General features: G+C 40.9%; 1 protein-coding gene across 6 annotated transcripts; it reads left to right on the forward strand.

Annotated features, from left to right (window-relative positions):
• Positions 1 to 200: 200 nt before the first annotated feature.
• Positions 201 to 7341, forward strand: NUDT7 (nudix hydrolase 7). Of its 6 annotated transcripts, none has more exons than XM_073307981.1 (4): positions 201 to 300; positions 3780 to 3933; positions 5250 to 5408; positions 6798 to 7340. In XM_073307981.1, exons 1-4 carry the CDS (start codon positions 263 to 265, stop codon positions 7179 to 7181), a joined length of 735 nt encoding a protein of 244 aa, XP_073164082.1. In that variant the 5' UTR covers positions 201 to 262; the 3' UTR covers positions 7182 to 7340. The 6 variants fall into 6 exon arrangements, with proteins under 6 accessions (XP_073164082.1, XP_073164084.1, XP_073164085.1 ...); XM_073307983.1 differs by having other exon boundaries at positions 204 to 300; positions 3783 to 3933; positions 6798 to 7341; XM_073307984.1 differs by lacking the exon at positions 201 to 300 and adding an exon at positions 308 to 774.
• The last annotated feature ends 13263 nt before the right edge of the window (positions 7342 to 20604 follow it).

Below are 20604 nucleotides of genomic sequence, written 5' to 3' on the forward strand. Positions count from 1 at the left end.
TCTCCCCGCAGGCCGGCGTAGCATGGGGTCTATTTACCTCCCCCGTCCGCCCATGGACTCGTCCCCCTCCCCCGCCCCGCCTTCGCCTCCGCCTCTCTAGCCAATGAGAAGCTAGCGCTGGGCAGCTGTGCTCGCTCATTGGGGAAACTCAGCTGCCAACCAATGAGAGCGGACGAATTGCGTGGCAAAGGTGGGGGAATTGTCCCTCCTCCATCGCCGAGCTGTTTTCCCTCAGGACAGGGGCCTGGGGTGGATAGGAAAGATGGCGGCTCTGAGAGACGCCGAGGATGAGCGGGGAAGGTAACAGGCCCCGTGGTTAGGGCGCCGGCTACCGCACCGGCCCGTGGCGAGGCAGCTGTGGGGCCAGGCGGATTTCTCCCATCCCCCCCTCAGAAGCCGTGAGAGCTCTCCGCCCCGCGCTGCCGGTCCCTGGGGCGCGGGAGTGCCTGTCCAGCGCGGGGCCTGTCCCGGCGCTGTAGTTAAGCGACCTCCCCGCCCGCTCAGCGCCGTCTGCCCCCAGGCCTGGGGGTCGCACAGGGACGGGGGGTGACCCAGCGATGTAGTGGGATCAGCCTCGCTGTAGCGTAGGTCAGGCCTTAGGGCCAGGCTTTGAAAGGGACTCGGCTGCCTAACTCCCAGAGGCACTTCCCGGGCTTGCCTCGCTGGCACCGACATCGCGGCAGGCTTGTAAATCTCACACTCGCTCCTTCCGGCGCAAGTCGGGGTGCGGCCGTTTCTGTCAGTACCAGGGTGCCCTGTTTTCTGGTGACCTGCGTAGGTTTTTACCAAGATCTCACGCGCGCGCACACACACGCCCTTGACCTCCAGTCGCTCAAGATGTGAACCCCGCAACTGATTTAGTGACTCTGGTCCCAGTTTCTGGGTGTACGTGCATACAGGGTCATCCCTGCGTGCCCCTTTTCTATGGCATGGGACCACAAATCCCTGCCGAATTAGGGCACTTCAAGCGTGTTCCTTTGTGATGGTAGAGCTCCGTGTATGCCCTCCCCCCGTCAGTCTTTTAATGTATTTATCCTCACCCCTGTGAGGTCGGGAAGTGTTATCCCCATTTTACATATGGAGAACAGAGGTACAGAAAGACTATGGGTATGTCTACATTGCAAAGACAAACCCGCAGCTGGCCTGTGCCAACTGACTTGGGCACCTGGGACTCACAGGGTCCGAGAGCTTGGGCTCCAGCCTGAACTTGGAAGTTTACACAGCAATTAAACAGCCCCTTAGCCCCGATCACCAAGAGCCGGAGTCAGCTGGCATGGGCCAGCTGCGGATGTCTGATTGCAGCGTAGATATACCCTGGCCTAAGGGTACATGTATGTTGCAGGTAGAAGTGCAATTTCCAGCTCAGGTAGATATATATGCACTAGCTTTGAGCAGGCTAACATGCTAAAAATAGCAGTGGACTAGCTGCCTCAGTACAAACCTGTCCAAGACTTAGGTACATACTTGAGCAGCTAGCTTGTGCCACCATCTGCGCTGTCATAGTTACATTGATATTTTTAGCAAGCTGGTTTATGTGCATCTATGCCATCTTGCTTCAGTGTAGGTGTACCCTGAGTGACTTAGAATTACAGGGTTAAAAGGTCCACAGAGGTCATCTGGTTTTAACCCCCTGCCACGATGTAGGATTTGTTGTCTAAATTTTATCTAAGACCACATAGAAAGTCTGTGGGAGAGCAGGGATTTGAAGCCAGTTTTCCCAGTTCCTAGCGTCTTAGCCACTGGACCATCCATTCTCTATTGCAGGGGTAGTCAGTTGTTTTTTGTCAAGGTCCAGATTTCTTTGTCAGGTCATAGTCAAGATTCAGATTCCAGGGAAGAAAATAATAAACCTCTAATGATTAAGTAAATAAAAAGATTTCTGTGTCCATTCAAAAATGTCTGCCGGTCCAGATTTGACCCGCATTCTGTCTATTGATTACACCCGCTCTATTGTATGTGCCTGGGTGTAGGGACTGTCTCTCTTCAGGTTAATATAAAAAGTGTAGTGGGTTACCAACCTTTTTCATAAAGATAAATGCCTGTATTGTAGCCAATAAAAATATTCACAGAATTTACGTGAAGTATGTAAATACAGTTTTTTTTTAAATTTTAAGTAACGTGTTTTGGGGCAATCAGCTTTATGTGTCATCCTTTCTTAATACAAAGGAGGAGGGTCTAAAGTAAAACCTTGTTACTCAAAATGTATTTGACTAGTTTGAGCAGTCTATTTTAAATTATTTAAAATACTTCATAGAAGAAATACTAAGAAAAGTATTGTAATGTATTTTTGTACAAGAGTAATAAATTCTTCAGAATAGACTGCATTGCAGTCCTTTGATATTACATCTTGACTGAGAGGCAAGATTGTGCTTGCAAGTAATCCCATTGACTTCTCAGGTGTGTAAACTTACTTGTGTGAGTTTTCAGGATTGGGCCTTTCTTTCTTTTCTACTATGCTTTATAAGACATCTCCCTGTTGACAGTTAGCAAAACATAAGCATCATAAATTATTCTTCTTAATTCAAGGTGTAGTCTCCATGACTGTCAAGTTGCCTTGAGATTGTATGCATTAAGTGCAGTACAATATGCCCAGTCCTAGTTTTGCTATTTATTTCAGTGGCAGTCAGGATCAGGCCTATTAACTAATATACCTAACCCTCATGAGGTGGCATTATTCCCATTTTGCATATGGCAAAACCAAAAGAGAGATGTGAAGTGACTTGTCCAACATCAATGACAGAACCGGGAATGGAATCCAATTCTGGCTCCAAGTCTAGTATCCTTTCCACTGAACCATGCTGGCTCCTAAATGAAGTATTTTGCAGATTGGATCCTGAGGCAGAGAGATTAAGTGACTAGATGAAGATGTCATAGGATAATTATTGCAGAGCTGGGAAATGAACCCAGTTCCCCTGAGTCCCAATCCAGTAGCCTATGCCCATGTTTCCCAAACTTGGGACGCCACTTGTTCAGCGAAAGCCCCTGGCGGGCCAGGCCGGTTTGTTTACATGCACACGCGGAAAGTAAACAAACCAGCCCAGCCAGCCAGGGGCTTTCCCTGAACAAGCGGCGACCCAAGTTTGGGAAACACTGGCCTATGCACAGAACAATTCTGCCTTCTAAATGGGGCTGTCAGATGTGGCAGAACACAGACTCATTTTCCAGTCATGCACCTTTAAGATTTTTCTTTGGTAACTACTGTTTCATTAACTGTGTTGAATATGTTGAGCAATACTGTTCCCATAAACACCCTGAGCTGGGTGGAGTCTTATCTTAAATTGAGTCCAAAAAGCTTTAATTATGTAAGTGCACAATCATATGCAATTTAGAATGGGGGGATGGGAAGTTTAATGCTCACTGTATACACTTTTTTAATAAATATTTAAGAGGGTGTTTTTAAATGCTGTAATATAAAAACACACTATGGCAGTGTTATATTTGCTAATGTTGCTCTGTGTACGTAGCTTGTGTATAATAGTATATGTCTGGTATATAATTCAATTAATACGAACTGATTACTTTTATATGAATCAGAAAAATTAAGTCCATGTTGCTTTGGGAATGAGATAATGATGATCAGTAGGTTGGATTCAAAATAATTGCAGGCTCGTATGAGGACCATATTTAGTTATGTTTACCTGATAATTTTGAAAAACAGGACATAATATTTTTGACAGCTCTGGTATTTGTAAATCCTAAATTTATAATCTTTCCTATATTCTTAAGGAGTAGGATAAGCATTCTGTTTAGTTATGGAGCATTTTTGTGTGTTTTTTTAGCAGAAGTATGAAAGATAAGGCCAAGATCAATTTAAGAAAATATGATGTTGGAAACAAATTCTCCCATTTGCCACTAGCCAAAGCATCTGTTCTTATGCCTCTAATGGTTAAAGATGGAAAGCTGCATGTGCTATTTACTGTCAGATCAATGAAGGTATGTGAACCAGAAGGTCAAAGCCAACTGTATAACATCAAAAGTAAAATGAGAAAGTGTGTTGCAAGATTAAGCTGTGTGAAAAGAAAAAGTGAAGGAAGGAAAGCACTCAGCTGATACTCATATTAACCCATATTCTTATCCAAGTATTAGTCTCTATGTACAAATCTTAATTGTTACTGCATGGTTTTAGAGTATAGTCTTCACACATGTATGCAACCAAAATATCCATACACACCTCTTTATTTGCACATGCTAACATTGATCACTGATATTTACTTTCCAGATACACAACAATAATTTGGATGTTTCTGTAAAGTCTGATACAAGTTTCCAAGTCAGAGTAAAGGGGACTATTGATCAGTTTCCTACAGAATTTAATTAAAACAAAAATTTGACCTGTGCAATAAAGTTTTTACCAATGTGATTCCTAAGGTTGTATCTAACATTACTTTTCCAGTCTCTTTCTTCACTTCTAGATGTGAGAGACCAAATCTACCTTCCTCTCCATTTTGTGCCAGTGATATCTTTCTAAAACTATTATTGTTACATATTATACCTAGGTCTACTGTCTGTACTTTTTGATAAGTAATTTACCTGGCTGCTTTTTCGGCTTCTGAGAGGTGCAACATCTCTTGAAAGATGCAGTAATAATGTTCCTACTTAAAAATCTTGACACTGTAATAACTGTGCTTACAATAACTGAGCAGACACACTGATGGTAAATGAGCTTTCTAACAAAGGCTCTGGTTCGTTCATAGAACTCACTATTATTAAAGTGAAACTTCAAATAAATATAATATAGAGACATTACTTATTCAGAGGTGTTTTTCTGCTGTTGATTTTGGTTTTTTTAATGAATTCTGTACCTTGCATATTTAATTATTTTGTTTGACCATGCAAAAGTAACCATTTTAGTGACAGATAGTTCCAAAGAGCTTTTTCAATCTCTTATGTGAGGCAGAGATGGCAAAAGGCCTTGAAATGTGGTTATAAATTTTAAAGGAAAGTATACAATATAAAGCATATGATGATAAAAGGTAACACGTTACTATGAAAATGCCTCTTCTTTTGTGTGATGCTGAAAGTGAGGGACCTAGACTGGGAAGATATAGACACCGTGTTCAGATGTTGAGAAAGCTTCCTCATACAGCTCTGACTATGCATTTCTCTTCTCACCTGTAGAGCTCTTGTTCCAGTTCTCAGCCTTGTTGATTAGAAGGATCTACAATAATTTGGAGTAATTTTGTGGACACAAGGATTTAAGATGAAATCAGAAAACTCATGATACTTAATAATACTCCTTTAATTTCCAGTTGAGAAGATCACCAGGGGAAGTGTGCTTTCCAGGAGGTAAAAGTGAGCCAACAGATAGAGATGAAATAGCCACTGCTCTCCGGGAAGCCAAGGAAGAAGTGGGACTCTATCCAGAGCAAGTGGAGGTCATCTGTAGGCTTGTACCTGGAATTGATAAAGTAAGGTGTACCAAAAAGAATCAAACAACTCTGAATATTATGAGGAAACAAGCTGAAAATTGCATTTCACTTCTATAAGCTTATCACTGACATTTCAAACCTGTAGCAATGAGTGACCTTTTACTTTGTAACAGGAATGCAGCCAGTATACTTCCTCTGTTCTGGAGATGTCTTTTGAGGTGTAAATCAGTGTTACATTTTCAAGCTTCTAGGCTCTAGCTATCTCTCTCATGGGAACAGTTTTCACATACTAGAGAAAAGATATAAAGTGCTACATTTTCAAAGCAAGTTTTTTCATATTTTTATGTATAGGTCACAATTATCTTCTGTTAATGCTCTAATTTGTGTTTGTTTATTTATATATTAGTCTTCTTACTGTTAGTTTTATCCTGCCAGATAAGAAGATGAAAGTAGTTTCTCCTAGGAGTACAGTGGAAACATGCATTATGTAATATTTGGAAACTTGAAGTATTTAGGTAAAGGTAGCTTTAAAGCACAAAAATTCATAGAAAGGACAAGTCTAGCTGTTACAACAGTTTTCTTAAATATTTTCCTGATAAGTGCATCATTCAATATATCATTATGCATTATAATAATTTGAAATATACATTTGAGTATACCAAAAATGTTAACTTTTAGTGCTCTCTGTTACAGCACTATCTACTTTTGTAGGGTCTCACAACCAATTTCATTTTGAGAATTCTTAAGGTTGATATAAAAATGGTGTAATGTAATCAATTGAATAAAAATATACTTGGTTACCTAATGGATCTTGGTCTACAAACACCCTTACCTGTCTTATTCTGCTCTGTTACCTTGATATAAATCCAGAGTGATTGGATGTAAATAGTCTATCCAGATTTACACTAGAGTAACTGAGAGCAGATTGTGACCCTTGTGTTTGGAACAGTAACATTTCCTTGCTGACTCTACAAGTGATGATGGTTGGCTTTCATTGTAACAGTATGTGTCAGGTTTTCATATTTATAATCTGTACGAATAGGCTGCTTGTGAATGCCTTACAGTTTATCAGTGACCTCTACTGTATGGAATATCAGACTCGTGTGTGTGATTGTTGCCCTGTATTGGTAGCAGTGTGCAGAGAATATAAACACTAATGTGTGTCCCAAATGAGCAAGGTGCATAAGCACCTGCGTAAGTTGAAACACATAAGTAGTTACATTGATATCAATGCTAAAAAGTACATAAATGCTTAACTATGTAATTTTTGAATTAGGGCCCGAAACGGCTTCACAAGTATGATTGTTTCATAGGTTATCAACAGTGATGATTTTGTTATACTGTAGATAGATTTTCTAAAACATTTGAAAAAAAACAGGATTTTCTTCTTAGTATTTCAAACAAGTTCATGTTTTTTCTTCCTTTCAGGTGGGTTCTTTGGTAACACCAGTTGTAGGATTTATAGAGGACACATTCCAGGCCAGACCTAATCCAGATGAAGTGAGTGATGTGTTTTTGGTGCCACTGGAGTACTTTATCGATCCGTTAAAGTACATGACCTTGCCTTATAAAAGAGCAGATGGTGTTGCAAGTTGGCTGCACAGTTTTGTATATGATGACCCTGAGCGTAAAACATCACTTAGGATATGGGGACTCACTGCACACTTTGCTGTATTTCTTGCTCTTGTAATTTTTGAAAAGAAACCTACATTTGCAATTCCGTATGATTTTGACAACTTAATTTCATCCTCTGAGAAGAGTTTCATGGAGCAGTATATATCGCTATATCAGGGAAGAAGCAGCAAACTGTGAGCTGTGGGACTGGCACATCAGTGTAAACAGTTGGTTTAAATTATTTTTCAAACTTTACTATTTGATTTTCTGAATCAGAAATTGTTCCGTTTTAATGCCTGTATTGGATTACAAAAAATAAAGTGCTGATAGATTAATGAGCCCTAAATAGTTTAATTTCTGTATTTATTTCACATGTATTTAAAAAAATCTTGGCCTTGTGCGTATCTGATCCTGGTCCTGCTCTCACTGAAGTTTGGCCGTTGACTTCAGTGGAAAGAGGAGCGGGGCCTGTATTTGTACACATATAAAACTATTGGAGGAAAACATTTTCCCAGGGTGAGCCCTAGTACTACATGTCAGATTTCAGCCTCAGATTATTTTTACAGGCATATTAGAATCCCTTGAACTAAAAACGGTTATAAGGGAAAAGAAGATGCCATCTTAACTGTAGTAATGCAAATGGTGTTAAAATAATGCTGATATTCCTTTCTTTGGTGTAAAGCAATAGGCCATGCCTGCATTTCCCACTAACTACCCACTAGTGCAAAGTATTGTCCTACAAACTCTGCACTAGCAGCAGGAAGAGGCCACTCCTCTTTGCTAAGGCAAAACTCCCACTGAAATCAATAGGACAGAGTCGGAGAAGCAATTGGGAAGATGACAATAACCTGACCTGGGTTTCAGTGCCTCCAAAGATGGACTCTGGCTGTGGTCCCGTTAATAATGTCAGGGGAAATAGACAAATTCGCTCACAGTGGGCAACACTATATGGTACATCAATATTCCTGCTGCCCAAAGTAAAATGCGCAGATTCTTGTGCACAGCTATTCAGAGCTCTTGGGCTGAGGTACAGATGATGCACAGGACTGGATCTGCTACTGCACACAGCTATGTTTATTTAGTTAATTGAGTTGTCATGACAACTGCTTCAGTGTATAGGTTGCCATTGGCATCTGATGAATACAAGCAAATCTTAAAATTTTCTAGCCAGGTCAGCAAAGTCTGAGAGATATGCTGTACATTTGCACAAGATAGAGATGGTATTTTTAAAGGTACATCACTAAGAACCCAATGCTGTATACATTTGGGTGACAGGTTTCAGAGTGGTAGCATGTTAGTCTGTATCAGCAAAAACAACGAGGAGTCCTTGTGGCACCTTAGAGACTAACACATTTATTTGGGCATAAGCTTTTGTGGGCTAAAACCCACTTCATCAGATGCATGGAATGAAAAATACAGTAAGCAGTATATATAAGAAAAGATGGGAGTTGCCTTACCAAGTGGGGGCTCAGTGCTAACGAGGCCAATTCAATTAAGGTAGAAGTGACCTATTCTCAATAGTTGATTACTTTTGTAGTGCTAACGAGGCCAATGCAATCAAGGTGGATGTCACCCATTTCCAGCAGTTGACAAGAAGGTGTGAGTATCAGCAGAGGGAAAATTACTTTTTGTAGTGACTCATCCACTCCCAGTCTTTATTCAGGCTTAATTTGATGGTGTTCAGTTTGCAGATTAATTCCAGTTCTGCAGTTTCTCGTTGAAGTCTGTTTTTGAATTTTTTTTGTTGAAGAATTCCCACTTTTAATTCTGTTATTGAGTGTCCAGGGAGATGGAAGTGTTGTCCTACTGGTTTTTGAATGTTGCAATTCTTGATGTCTGATTTGTGTCCATTTATTCTTTTGCGTAGAGATCGTCCGGTTTGGCCAATGTACATGGCAGAGGGACATTGCTGGCACATGGCATATATCACATTGGTAGATGTGCAGGTGAACGAGTCCCCGATGGTGTGTGGCTTATGTGGTTAGGTCCGATGATGGTGTCCCTTGAATAGATATTCGGACAGAGTTGGCAATGGGATTTGTTGTAGGGTTTGGTTCCTGGGTTAGTATTTTTGTTGTGTGGTGTGTGGTTGCTGGTGAGTATTTTCTTCAGGTTGGGTGGCTGTCTGTAAGCAAGGACTGGCCTGTCCCCCAAGGTCTGTGAAAGTAAGGGATCGTCCTTCAGGATAGGTTGTAGATCCTTGATGATACGCTGGAGAGGTTTTAGTTGGGGGCTGTAGGTGATGGCTAGTGGCGTTCTGTTGCTTTCTTTGTTGGGTTTGTCCTGTAGTAGGTGACTTCTGGGTACCCTTCTGGCTCTGTCAATCTGTTTCTTCACTTCAGCAGATGGATATTCTAATTTTAAGAACGCTTGATAGAGATCCTGTAGGTGTTTGTCTCTGTCTGAGGGATTGGAGCAAATGCGATTGTATCTTAGAGCTTGGCTGTAGACGATAGATCATGTGATGTGGTCTGGATGAAAGCTGGAGGCATGTAGGTAAGTATAGCAGTCAGTAGATTTCAGGTATAGGGTGGTATTTATGTGATCATTGCTTATTTGCACTGTAGTGTCCAGGAAGTGGATCTCTTTTGTGGACTGGACAAGGCTGAGGTTGATGGTGGGGTGGAAATTGTTGAAATCCTGGTGGAATTCCTCAAGGGCCTCCTTCCCATGGGTCCAGATGATGAAGATGTCATCAGTGTGGTGCTTGGGGATGAGAGCTGAGGAATTGTTGTTCTAAGGCAGCCATAAAAGTGTTGGCATACTGTGGAGCCATGTGGGTACCCATAGAAGTGCCACTGACTTGAAGGTATAAAAATTGTCCCCAAATCTACTCATGGTTTGCAGGATCAGGCTGAATTCACCTAAAATACAGTATTATCAGAACAAGGACCTGCTCCTGCTCCCAGTTAAATTAACAGAGCTTGTGTTTACACAGCGCAGTGGGAGCAGGAATTATAAGATATTTACAGTGTTAAGAAAGAGAAGCTTGAAAAAATAAAGGTCAGTGGTACAATTCCTGCATAATAGACTAGTCCTAAAGGCAAAATGCCTTGAGAATGTGAGCTGTTAAATAAATAAAGTTAGTATAAAGTTTGCAATGCAAGTGTATGACAGGCCAGAACTTTTTACTTTATCACGTTAAATAGGACATTTCACCTCTATCTGTGTTCACTGAATATCAAGACTAAAAGTGTAGTGGTTTACTGCTCTGACTCTTAAAGAAGCTGATTTCTCTTCTTTAGGAATGTTCCAATTTCTACTATGTTTCACATCAGGCTCCAGGCTAGAATGGCTCTTCCATTTCATCCAGTAGAGTTGGCATTTCATCTTGTAGCCCATGAAATACAAAACACTTGAGCAGAGATGTTCTTAGCAAAAAGATAAGCTAGTAATGAATCTGAAAAGATTGATGTGCTTGTACAGACATCTGAGTATGTAATATGAATGACTGCTCAATGTTATATGTACTGTAGCCTGAAGAAGATAAAGATGCCTTTAAATTTATGATGCAAAGAATAAAACCTCACAATTCTTCACATTAAATGAATATTATTTCATTTTTAAAGGGTACTAGGAATTATAGTGATAACACTTCCCATTGAATACAATGCAACTTATATATCATTGTCTTGGCACAAGTGGGCATGTATCCATAGCTTGTAATATGCATTCTTTGTAAAGCTCAGTCCCACTTTTGGATATCTAGCAATATGAGCTGTAACTGATGTGAGACTTTCCTTCAGAACTTTTGCTAAATTCTTTGAGTATCCTTAGCGTATATCTAGACTGCAGCTGGGAGGTGAAATTCCAAGCACAGGTAGATAGACTTGCACTAGCTCAACCTGAGCTAGAGCACTAAAAATAGCTGTGTTGCTGTTGTGGCACTGGCAGCAGCTCATGTTAGCCACCCAAGTCCAAGCCCGCCCAACCTCCTGCATCTGAGCTTGGATGGCTAGCCTGGGCCACTGCCTTCACCGTAACATTCACACTGCCATTTTTAGCATGCTAGCTCAAGCTGAGCTACCACAAGTCAGTCTGCCCGGACTGCAAATCGTACCTCCTAGCTGTAGCATAGACATAGCCTTGCAGATTTTGACAGTTGTCTCATTTTTTCACTGTCTATTTTCATCACATAATTCAGCCATTGCCTGGCCATTCAGGAGTCCTGGTAACAGCTGCTCTGTTCAGTTATTCATATACAGCTTTTGAAGTCTCCTGCAGACACCGGCTGTGGTAACTAAACTTTCTTTGATACAGTCTGCACCTGGGGCAGCACTCAAGAAAGTATTGTTCAGTTTCTCTGATTGTTCTCCGCTGCATCACCTCGGCCATCTGAACTCTCATCCTGCTATTCATAGGTCTCTAGCATGCCTTACCGGAGCTTCTTATTTGGATATAAAGACCTACCTTTCCAAAAGGCACGAGTGATTGGTCCTTGAGTGCTTGTCTACTAGATTCCACTTTGGTGCATATGTGCCCCATATGTGTGAGATTGGTTTCTTTTGGCCGGCAGTGTCCGTTGGAGCTGTGCTGCACCCTACATGCCCTCATTCCCCTAGGATCCAAGGACGCACCCAAGGACATAAAGGGTAGAGCAAGCCCAAGCACCAATTAATTCATCCTTCCCACCCATGGCAGTGAGATGGAACTCTTGCAGTGTCCTTCGCTGTGCACTATGCATTTTTTCTAAGGGTAGTTAATAATATTATTATACAGTCATTGGCATTTACAAACAAACAAAAACAAAAAATCACCTTTTTCGATCAGATCTCCCAGATCTATCTGCTGAAACAAAGTCCCCAGGGTTCACAACTTGCTCTTCTTGTGACATGGCTATCCTGCTTAATGAGGGGCAGTCAAGGTGTCTTTTTTGCCTTGGAGAGGGGCACGTCCATGCTCAATCTGTTGCTCCTTCTCTAAGAGGACACAGAAAGTGAGAGAGGCCCATCTTAAACTTTGTCTTAAAGACAGCCTCAGGACCTGATAGTGCCTGACCTGCAGCTCAACTCCAAGGCAAAAAAGGTACCTTGACTGGGCTAGTTCACTCTCTCAGGTGCCTAATCAAATTAGGCAAAGACCTCATCAGACTGCTGTTTCCCCTCATGATCTTCAGCCAAAAGTAGTTTGTTGTCCAAATAGAGTTCTTCTTACACCTCAGCATAGACCAGTCACTGAGTACCCAAGGTACTGCCTGAAGCCATAGTCCGCATTGCTCCTAGTACTGACCTCTCAGTACTGATAGAAACCCGTTCAGTGCTGACAACTCCAGTGCCGATGGCTTCAGCCTCTATGGTGCAGAAGCTTTTGGCAGTGACTTTCTCAACAATGAAGATGTCCTCGGTACTGAATGATCTTGCAGTGACACACAGCCAGAGTCACCCTTGTTCTCCTCTTCTGCTATTAGATGACCTTCTACCTCGTTATCTCTCACTAATACCATTATGACACCAGTGAGCTCTTTGGCTCAGGTTGTATGGAGGATTCAAGATCGACCTAGGACACCAGACAGTAGATCCCTCTGTGGAGAAAGAATATGCATTTTCTTCCTTCCCTTCTGAGCATAGTAGGGAGCCTAGAAAATGGTGGGGTAAATTGTCCGTCTCTGCCTTAGGGAGCAGCCTGTATTGTCTCTCTCTGTGATTGGGTTCTTGTGTGGTATTCTTCTGAATTCTAAGAAATAAAGTACTGTTACATTGCAACCTTCAAACAAGAGTACTTTGTTTTTATCTGACTTCTCTGTGTATGCTGTGAAAATTAGACTAATGCCAACTCAGTGATTGTCTGACATTTATTTGGCTAGTACAGATGTCAACATGCCGTGGTAACGAAACCCATCACCTCTTCAACACACCTAATCCCTAAAGACAGCGAGGCAGAAAAGGTGACAGTCTTCTCCTTTCAGCGTGCAGTATGCATTGCTGTCAGCAAACTAGCTCCATTTCTGACAATGTCAGTTTTCAATTACTTTTCTGTATGGTGAAATATAGCCAGAGATGCAATGTATAAAACACCTAAAAGTCCAAAATGTATAGTGGCAGTCCAAAGAAGTATCATAAACAGGTAGAGGGCATGTAGTAATAATACGAGTTTCCATGTGATTCCTTGCCAACATGTATTAACCATAGCCTGAAGGGGTCACCTTTGTGTATAGGAATAGTTCATAATCATTCAATTTTAGTTCACGTCAATTAACTTACCAGACTGCTGAAACCACTAAAAAGGAGGCCAATTTTAGAAGTGATGTAGGCCCCTGTCCACTCTGGCATAAACTGAGCTCATTTGTTATCAAACTCTGACCGCTTTTGTTTTCACTAGTCTGGCGAGAGCTAACCCAGCAGCCAAAAGGTAAAAAAAACTCCATAGTGGATTACCAGTTCTCAGAGCAATCCAATCCCCTAAACAAAAATCCTTCTTAGCTCCTATCTGGATGTGAAGAAGAGTACACCAACATCCACAGCGACTGTAGCAAAACCAGTGGTACATGGCTACAGAATACCTAGAAGAACAAGATATGAAAGAACTCCAAAAATCTTTGGAATTCAAAGAGGTAGTTAATACTTAGCCCCCAGATAGCACCAGATCCATAGTACAGTATAAACACTAACTAATTTTCATATCATACCTGTGTGGCATCATTTATCCCCATTGAGGATAAACGGGGGGCGGAGGGAACAGAGGCACAAAGAGATGAAGGGATTAGGCCCAGACAATGCAGCGACTCTATCGCAAAGACAGGATGCTCAAGGGTTTCAACAAAATTTCACCATGCTTGGCTAAATTAGCAATGCCATGTCTTTTCAGGCCAATTTCCCCATCGTCCTTATCGTCACGACTGAATCTGCTTATAATTGTTGTTCCTGCCCTTTAGGCTACGTCTGTACTACTCACCACTAGTGGTAGCTTATGGTGTATGGATAGCTACCGACCACCGTGAAAAGCACATCACATCCACACTACATGTGTATGTGTCAGCAAAATGCTCGGGCAGGGGGGAGGCAGCAGGGAAAGTTTGGGCCTTTCCCTGCTGCCACAGTCTTCCCCAGGGCTCCAGCAGCAAGGATGTACCCAAGTCTTTCCCTGTGACGGTGAAGGGCTCCAGTAGTGGGGAGCTGGCAGAGCCTTTCCATGCTGCTGGAGCCTTCCCCCATGCTGGAGTCTTTCACTGCGACACAGAAAGGCTCCAGCAGTGGAACGCCGCACTGCAAAAAATAGCATCGTAGACAGGAAGGCATAGCCCCAGTGAGTAGAGAGCCCTTCAGGCGTGTCTTTACTCCTCTAAGGCTGGCCTTACAAACTACACCACTATTTGTATCCATTTTAGGGGGTGGGTTGCACGAGTTTGTATGTGACACGCTGCCAAAAGCGGCATGCAGTCTAGATGCACCCTTCTAAATGCACTCAGAGGTTAATCCAGCTAGTGAACATATATTTGTAAAGCGTGCATGTATGTTTCCTCTGTATAACACAGAGTTATCAGAGAAGTACAGGTATCAGGCAACAGCATGTAAGTAAAGATGTTTTGATATGATAAGCTGTTCTGTTTTTTAAAAAATTGTACAGTGTAATTCCATTTAGCCAAATAGAATGGAGGATGTGGCATATTTTTAACTGCATGAGATTTTGATTCATGGGTATATTTCAGTGCAAAGGATAAAAGACAGGCATATCCCACTTTTGGATAGTAGAGGTTGACAGGTAAAATGGGATTAGCTCTATCTATGCATGTACTTATATGATTTTCATCACCATGATACCTGGTTCTGTCATATTTTGCTAAATAGAAGCAGCCATCTCCATTGTAGATCTATTGTAAAGAATAAAAAGCAACAGAAGAGACATATGTAGGAGGGAATAATTTACCTCCTTAAACAAAAGCATCCTTACAAAATATTTTTAAAAAAGTGTTTTTTAAAAGTGATCTATCTAATTTCAATTGTACACATCACTGTGTTCTCTGGGCAAAACTTATGTACAAGACTATTGAGAAAATACAATAATCAGATGAGTCATTCTGACATCACTTAGACTTGCCAAATCCACAGCAAGAAAGCTCTGGTTTCTTTTCCTTCTTAATTTAAAATACAACACATTTTCATTATTCCAAATGACTCCGAGGTGCTTTAAACTGCTTTTTTACACTAAAGGAGAAAATATAGCTCTCTGCAGTGACTACAAACAGAGAATTGATTAATTGCACCTCTGATTCATACAAGAATTCATACACATTTACGCTAAAGAGAAAAATCTCCCAGCTAAGATAAAAAAACCTCTGAGTGTAATTCAATGTATGAAATGTAAGATCTCAATATCAAAACCTGATAAACTTTACTGTTAAATATTCTCTTGCCTTCCCTTTGTTTTGATGTGTTATACTGATGGGAAATAATTGCTGATATCGCTTCACTGATAAGAGATGCAATTATGGACAATGGGTTATAATAATTGACAAAAATAAGTGTTACACAGACACATACTGCATTGTAAGTAAAATGCAATTTTCATCATTCACAATGGACATTTTATAGGACAGAAAAGATGTAGAATGAAGAATTGGCCCATTTAGAAATAAAATGGAAAAGCTAAGAGAATTGTGTGGTTTGTTATTTTTTCTGTGTCTCCAAGCTTTGGGCAGTTTATTTAAAACTACATTATAAAGGAAAATGTTCTATTTTGGTAGAACATTCACTTTAAAAATTGCCAAGGTTTAGACAAAGTAGGCCCCCTAAACATACAGTGGATTTATGTCTGCTGAAGATGGCTATATTATTTACCACAGTTTGCAACATACAATTCCTTAAAATAAAAAATCCTCTGTGCTTTGACTGCAAATGAGATTTAACTCATTGATGCAACAAAGAAAACGATATTGGCATGAACTAAAGAGATCTCATTCCACCCATTATATTAAGGGATTAAGGCCAGATTGTGCCATCCTTATGTTACCCCTCTTGACCTGAGCTGTTGACCAATATTCAGGGTCTTGCAGGTTGTTTCCATCATGGGGAGAAATTGATGATGGACGTAGGTATTTCTTTGGTGCAGTCCTGTTTATTTACAAAAAAAATGTACACACAGTCCTGTTTCTGTGAACACAGTAGGAATCAAACAGTAGGAAACAGTTTCTTTGTTCCGAGCCTGTTTTTCCAGACAGCACTTTACCCAAAAGCTCTCTCTGTGTCACACTACAAGAGCTTCTCTGGCAGCCTTTGCCTTTCTGCTACTTTCTCTGGCTGCTTGTATGGTATTTCTGGTTGCGTCCAGTGACACATACCCCCCTCCACTAAAAAAATACCCAACCCTCTGCATTTTCATTCAACCCCCAATGTAACTCCTCCACCCACTTAGCTCAGATTCTGACTGGCCTTGTGTATGGCCTTGCATGTGTTTTGGGTGGTGGCTCCTATCGTTTCAGCTATCTTACTCCGAAAGAAACTTAACTGCTTCTTACAGGTATACTGAATGAAATGCCTATCAACTGCACCCAAGCCCCAGGATAACATTTATGATGAATAGCACTGTGCCCCTTGAATTATCAAATGGATTTAAACGGGACTGCTTGCAGAGTATGAACACTATGAATAACAGTAGCAGAAAATGGTCCTGAATAAATACAGCATAGAGATGGTTGACTACAAACGGTCAGGATTTATCCACAGATAATATATTACATTTTTAAAACTTTTCTGAAAGTACCCCTTTTAAGCACCACTGTTACAAGGAATGACAGTGGAAAATATATCATTGGCTTGACTTGTAGGTTAAGGTGGTGATCAAAGAATCAGCCTGTTCTGTTCAGGTTCTTAAACCATGTCCACCAATATGTTATCAAAGTGTCTGTGCCATTCAGATACTTCAGATATTTTTCTAGGGGATGTCTGTAGCATCTGTATAAATGCTAAATTATGGACAAAATTCTGGGCACCTTCTAATTTCTATGCTAGTTCTTGTACAGTTCCAAACCTTCACATATCTGTGTCTTTAGGGCTTGATCCAAAGCCCACTGAAGTCAATGGAAACATATCCTTTGACTTTCATGGGCTTTGGATCAGGCTCTTGATGATTTGCATAGGCATTCCACAAGAGCGATATGAAACCAGTGTAAACTGGCTCGGAGCAGTACAGGCCACTTAACATAAGACATATAATAAATAGTCAGAATAATACTCGTATCACTTCCTAGCGTAAACCTCAATGTATGATGCAATCTAATATTGTTACAAAAGTGGTTATGAATCAACATGTAACAGAATAGAGCATTTCATATAATTCAAGAATATCTATTTAGCTTTACATTATGTTAAGCCTTAGAACACATAGATTTACGCCACTGATGTGGGGAAAACATTTGTTCTACCGTAAGCCAAACATTATGATGCTGTAAAATGGCCATACTATAAGATAGCCCTTAATCTGTTTTGAGGTGCAAACAAGATTGGGTTAGACCAGCAGTTCTCAAACTTCATTGCATCATGACCCCCTTCTGACAACAAAAATTACTACACAACCTGTCAAGGTTCCTTTCGCACTATGAACTCTAGGGTACAGATGTGGGGACCTGCACGAAAGACCCCCTACGCTTATTCTTACCAGCTTATGTTAAAAACTTCCACAAGATACAAACTTTGCCTTGTCCTTGAACCATATGCTGCCACCACCAAGCATTTTAAACAAAAACAGGGAAAGAGCCCACTTGGAGACATCTTCCCCCAAAATATCCCCCCCAAGCCCTACGCCCTTTTTCCTGGGGAAGGCTTGATAAGAATCCTCACCAATTTGTACAGGTGAACACAGACCCAAACCCTTGGATCTTAAGAAAAATGAAAAATCAATCAGGTTCTTAAAAGAAGAATTTTAATTAAAGAAAAAGTCAAAGAATCACCTCTGTAACATCAGGATGGTAAATACCTTACAGGGTAATCAGATTCAAAATAGAAAATCCCTCTAGGGAAAACCTTAAATTACAAAAAGACACAAAAACAGAAATATACATTCCATCCAGCACAGCTTATTTTACCAGCCATTAAACAAAAGGAAATCGAACACATTTCAAGCTAGATTACTTACTAACTTAACAGGAGTTGTAAGTCTGCATTCCTGATCTGTTCCGCGCAAAAGCATCACACAGTCAGACAAACCCTTTGTTCCCCCCACCCTTCAGATTTGAAAGTATCTTGTCCCCTCATTGGTCATTTTGAGTCAGGTGCCAGTGAGGTTATCTTAGCTTCTTAACCTTTACAGGTGAAAGGGTTTTGCCTCTGGCCAGGAGGGTTTTTATAGCATTGTATACAGAAAGGTGGTTACCCTTCCCTTTATATTTATGACACAACCCCAGGAGGGAGGACTAACGACTGAGTCCACTTGAGCCCCACCACCCAGGAGGTGGAGCCAAAGCTGAAGCCCAAGGGTTTCTGCCCTGGGCAGGGGGGGCTTGGGCTTCAGACTTGCTGGGGCCCAGACCAATGCCAGACTTGGTGACTCCATTAAAATGGGGTTGTGACCCACTTTGGGGTCTCAATCCACAGTTTGAGAACCTCTGGGCTAGACCCAACAGTCTGGACAAGCTACTCTTGACAGAAGACAAAAAGGAAGCTTTATGTTCTTACATTATCTAGGCAAACCAGGGACCAACATGGCCCCAGCATAAGTTAGTGTTGCTTTGCAGCCCTACACAACCAGAGGATTCCTCCAGGTAAGGGCAATCCCCAGAGGGGCCAGATCTATTTGCTGTGTGGCTGCTTTAGACCACCAAAGTGATGCAAAGAAGCTGGAGCTGCCCCCAAAGTCTCTCCATTAATACTGGATTTCACTGAGCTGATATACACCATCTGCTCTATTTTCTCCACTCATCCTACACTTTACCATTTGAGTTAAATTGTATTAAAATGTCAGCTGGGTGAATCGGTTGGACTATAATGTATGATATTCTTTATTTAGCTGTTAGTTGCCTGGTCATTCATTACAATGGCCGAATCTAAAGTAACAGAACTTGGTATTCTATTTTGCAACATCTATCCAGCCAAGTACAGCTAGCATAGAAAAGGAAGTATTCAAATTATAACCAAGGGAGCAGAATGGAGAGAGGGGAGCTTCTTGGCCTCTCAAATGGTTACATGCCTCCCAGTGCTGATATTCAGGATGAGCAGATTTCCTCCCCTGTGGTATGTCACTTTGTCATCCCTTGGTAATGTTCCCTTTCCTGGTCTCTGGGGTACATGGATAAAGATACACTTGCCTGAATATCATTAAATTGACTTGCAAAATATGGCTACATTTAAAATGTCTCTACAAAATACCCCTTAAGGGAAATGCATGATGGATAAAAAGGAGCAAGCTATGCATGCAATACAATGATATTCCCGGCATGTAAGCAAAGCCTCATTGTGACCTGATAATCACATTGACTCAGATCCTCCAAGGTATTAAGGCATCTAATTCCTATTGCAGTCAAAGGGAGTTAGATGCCTAAATACCTCTGAAGATCTGGACCATTGTCATGTACCCCTATCATGTATATTCATTAGTTAATGTTTGTATTTGCATCAATTACAATGGATTAATTCATAATCAATTGCAATTACAGCTACCTTAATTCACCACTTCTAACATACTTTGAGATCAGAATTTCTAAAAGGAGCATTTTTAAATAGGTCCTCGGCAAACATTAGTAAATATTTTATTTGAAAAGTATCCTCTGAAGAGTTATTGAGGTGGATTTGAAGACTAAAATCCATCTACTGGAGTGTGGAAAAAAGGAGTTTGTCCTGCTTTCAGAGATTTTTGAAACACAGCCTTAACCAATGCTCTCTTCATTTCCTGAAAAGAATAACTCTGGAGTAGGACTACCTAGTGTCTTATGTTGTCATTCATTGCTGTAGTACATGAGTGCCAATATCTTATACCAACACATTAATTATAATTTGAATATTAGCATCTTTTAAAGCTGTTTTGCATTCTTTAAATACTGTGTGCTAAATATACAGTCAGAGACACATAGATGTGCATTTGAGAAGTTAAGGAATATGACTGTACTTTGAATGCATAAGCCAGAGTCCTGACAAACTTTGTACCACAATATGACCACTGTACTACCCCCATCACTGGTATGAATTGAGACATTTTGAAGCTAACTGAACAAAATTGGTAGCTTTTGGTATTAAAACATGGATGTTTTTTCTATTTACAATATATTGGGGAAATCTACAATGATCAGTGGGTTGTATGCTCACCTGTATGAGGTGTTGCTTTAGGCTCTGAAAGCACTTAAACATGTACATAACTTTAAGTGTGTGAGTGGTGGACTTCTCATGTTGGATACAATCAGTAAGAGCCTGAGTCTCATTGAATGTCAATGGGACTTAGGCTCCTAAGGCCCAGATCCTCAAAAGTATTTAGGCTCCTAACTTCCATTGAGGAAACCCCTTGGAGGAGCTTGGCCTAAGTGCTTAAGTTGCTTTTGAAAATGAGACTCAGGTTGCTAAGTCACTTTGGCATTTTTGAAAATTTTCCACTTGTGCCTGGTGGGCTTTAATATAAACCATGCAAAACTCACCGATCCACTATAAGTGGTTTCTTTTGTCTGAGGTGTTTTCCTTAGATGAGTTTCTTTATTTCTATATTT

Source organism: Lepidochelys kempii, chromosome 12 (genome assembly GCF_965140265.1).
Source record: "Lepidochelys kempii isolate rLepKem1 chromosome 12, rLepKem1.hap2, whole genome shotgun sequence".
NCBI lineage: Eukaryota > Metazoa > Chordata > Testudines > Cheloniidae > Lepidochelys > Lepidochelys kempii.